Raw genomic sequence first — 1,291 nt, 5'->3', positions numbered from 1 at the left:
TATTACCGGTGTTGTCACACGTCGATTAACCGGTGGGAAAATTTCCTCACCGTCACAACCCTATTGTGCATCAAGAAATTTCTTGAAAGACGAGAAAATTGAATGTCTCATGATACGAGACAGACATAACAAATAACAGCCTTTTCAGATTATAACCGTACAAACGATGACTGTGCAAATCAGGGCATGATAACTGTGTGAAGGCCAGTGTCAGGCATATGCTCACCAATCTCTCTCTTGCGGTCATTGGTGGTGCAGCTGTGGAAAAACTCTGTCATAAGACTCTCCAGGGCCCGTAAGGATGCCTCCTCTGATGCCTGCAGCACAGAGAGAGACAGAAGAGTAAGATGAGATATGACAAGATAAGGCATTTCAATCTGAACTTTTAATGCAGGCATGCAGTGCATCAAACTCCATCGCATCTGCTAAATGCAAATCCAGCATACGGAGTCATAGATACTCAAAAATGTCAATATACTGTACATAAAAATCCCGTTTTAGACTAACAACATATAGCTCAAATGTTCTCATAACTGATTTAAGGTTTTGCAAGCTCCCAGGAAGCTATATTCTTTATATGCTGTTGAGTGTCGTCACTGTTATGTATTTGGTTTGGGAAGATGTAGCTCATCATTTATAGGAAAAAAAAAGAAAGAAAGGTTTGTCATGATTAAATCACCCTCATGTTCTTTGTTAGGGCTGCACAATTAATCGAATTTCTAATCGCCATTACAATTACGGACGCCACAATAATGTAATCGTTCAAAGCGGCAATTAATCGTTCAATGTCCACTTATGTTATTCTGAATTATTTCTACAAGTCATCTTAAGGGTTTTTCCAGTGTTAAAATTTTAGTTTTAATATAACATTACAATACCATGCATATTTTTACTTTTTTTTTTATTTAAAGAAAAAAACTAATCCATGTATAGTTGACATTTGAGGCTTAATACAATAGAAAATCAATAAAAGTTTTTCAGGAAGAGTGTTTTCAGCTTGTTTATTTTCATATAAAAATATAGCATGCAGTTGCTTCAAACAATGGTATTAACATCATTCAGTGTAAATTGTGATAATCATAATTAATAATCGCAATTACAATTTCAAGAGAATAATCGACAATTATGATTTTTCAATCGTGCGGCACTAGTTTAGGTATATATATATATATATATATATATATATATATATACCTAAACTAGTGCCGCACGATTGAAAAATCATAATTGTCGATTATTCTCTTGAAATTGTAATTGCGATTATTAATTATGATTATCACAATTTACACTG

General features: G+C 33.9%; 1 protein-coding gene across 1 annotated transcript in view; it reads right to left on the bottom strand.

The window, feature by feature from the left end:
- The window catches only part of LOC107661759 (exportin-6-like), a 27,892-nt gene that overhangs the window by 24,066 nt on the left and 2,535 nt on the right, over positions 1-1,291 (bottom strand). The window contains exon 2 of the mRNA XM_016451526.1: positions 227-317. Coding sequence (XP_016307012.1) covers positions 227-317 — 91 coding nt within the window. The remainder of the gene's footprint in view (positions 1-226; positions 318-1,291) is intronic.

This window comes from Sinocyclocheilus anshuiensis, unplaced genomic scaffold (genome assembly GCF_001515605.1).
Source record: "Sinocyclocheilus anshuiensis isolate Anshui unplaced genomic scaffold, SAMN03320099.WGS_v1.1 scaffold207, whole genome shotgun sequence".
In the NCBI taxonomy this organism is placed as follows: Eukaryota; Metazoa; Chordata; class Actinopteri; order Cypriniformes; family Cyprinidae; genus Sinocyclocheilus; species Sinocyclocheilus anshuiensis.
Note: the sequence above shows the minus strand (reverse complement) of the source record. Positions and strands in the feature narration are given on the sequence as shown.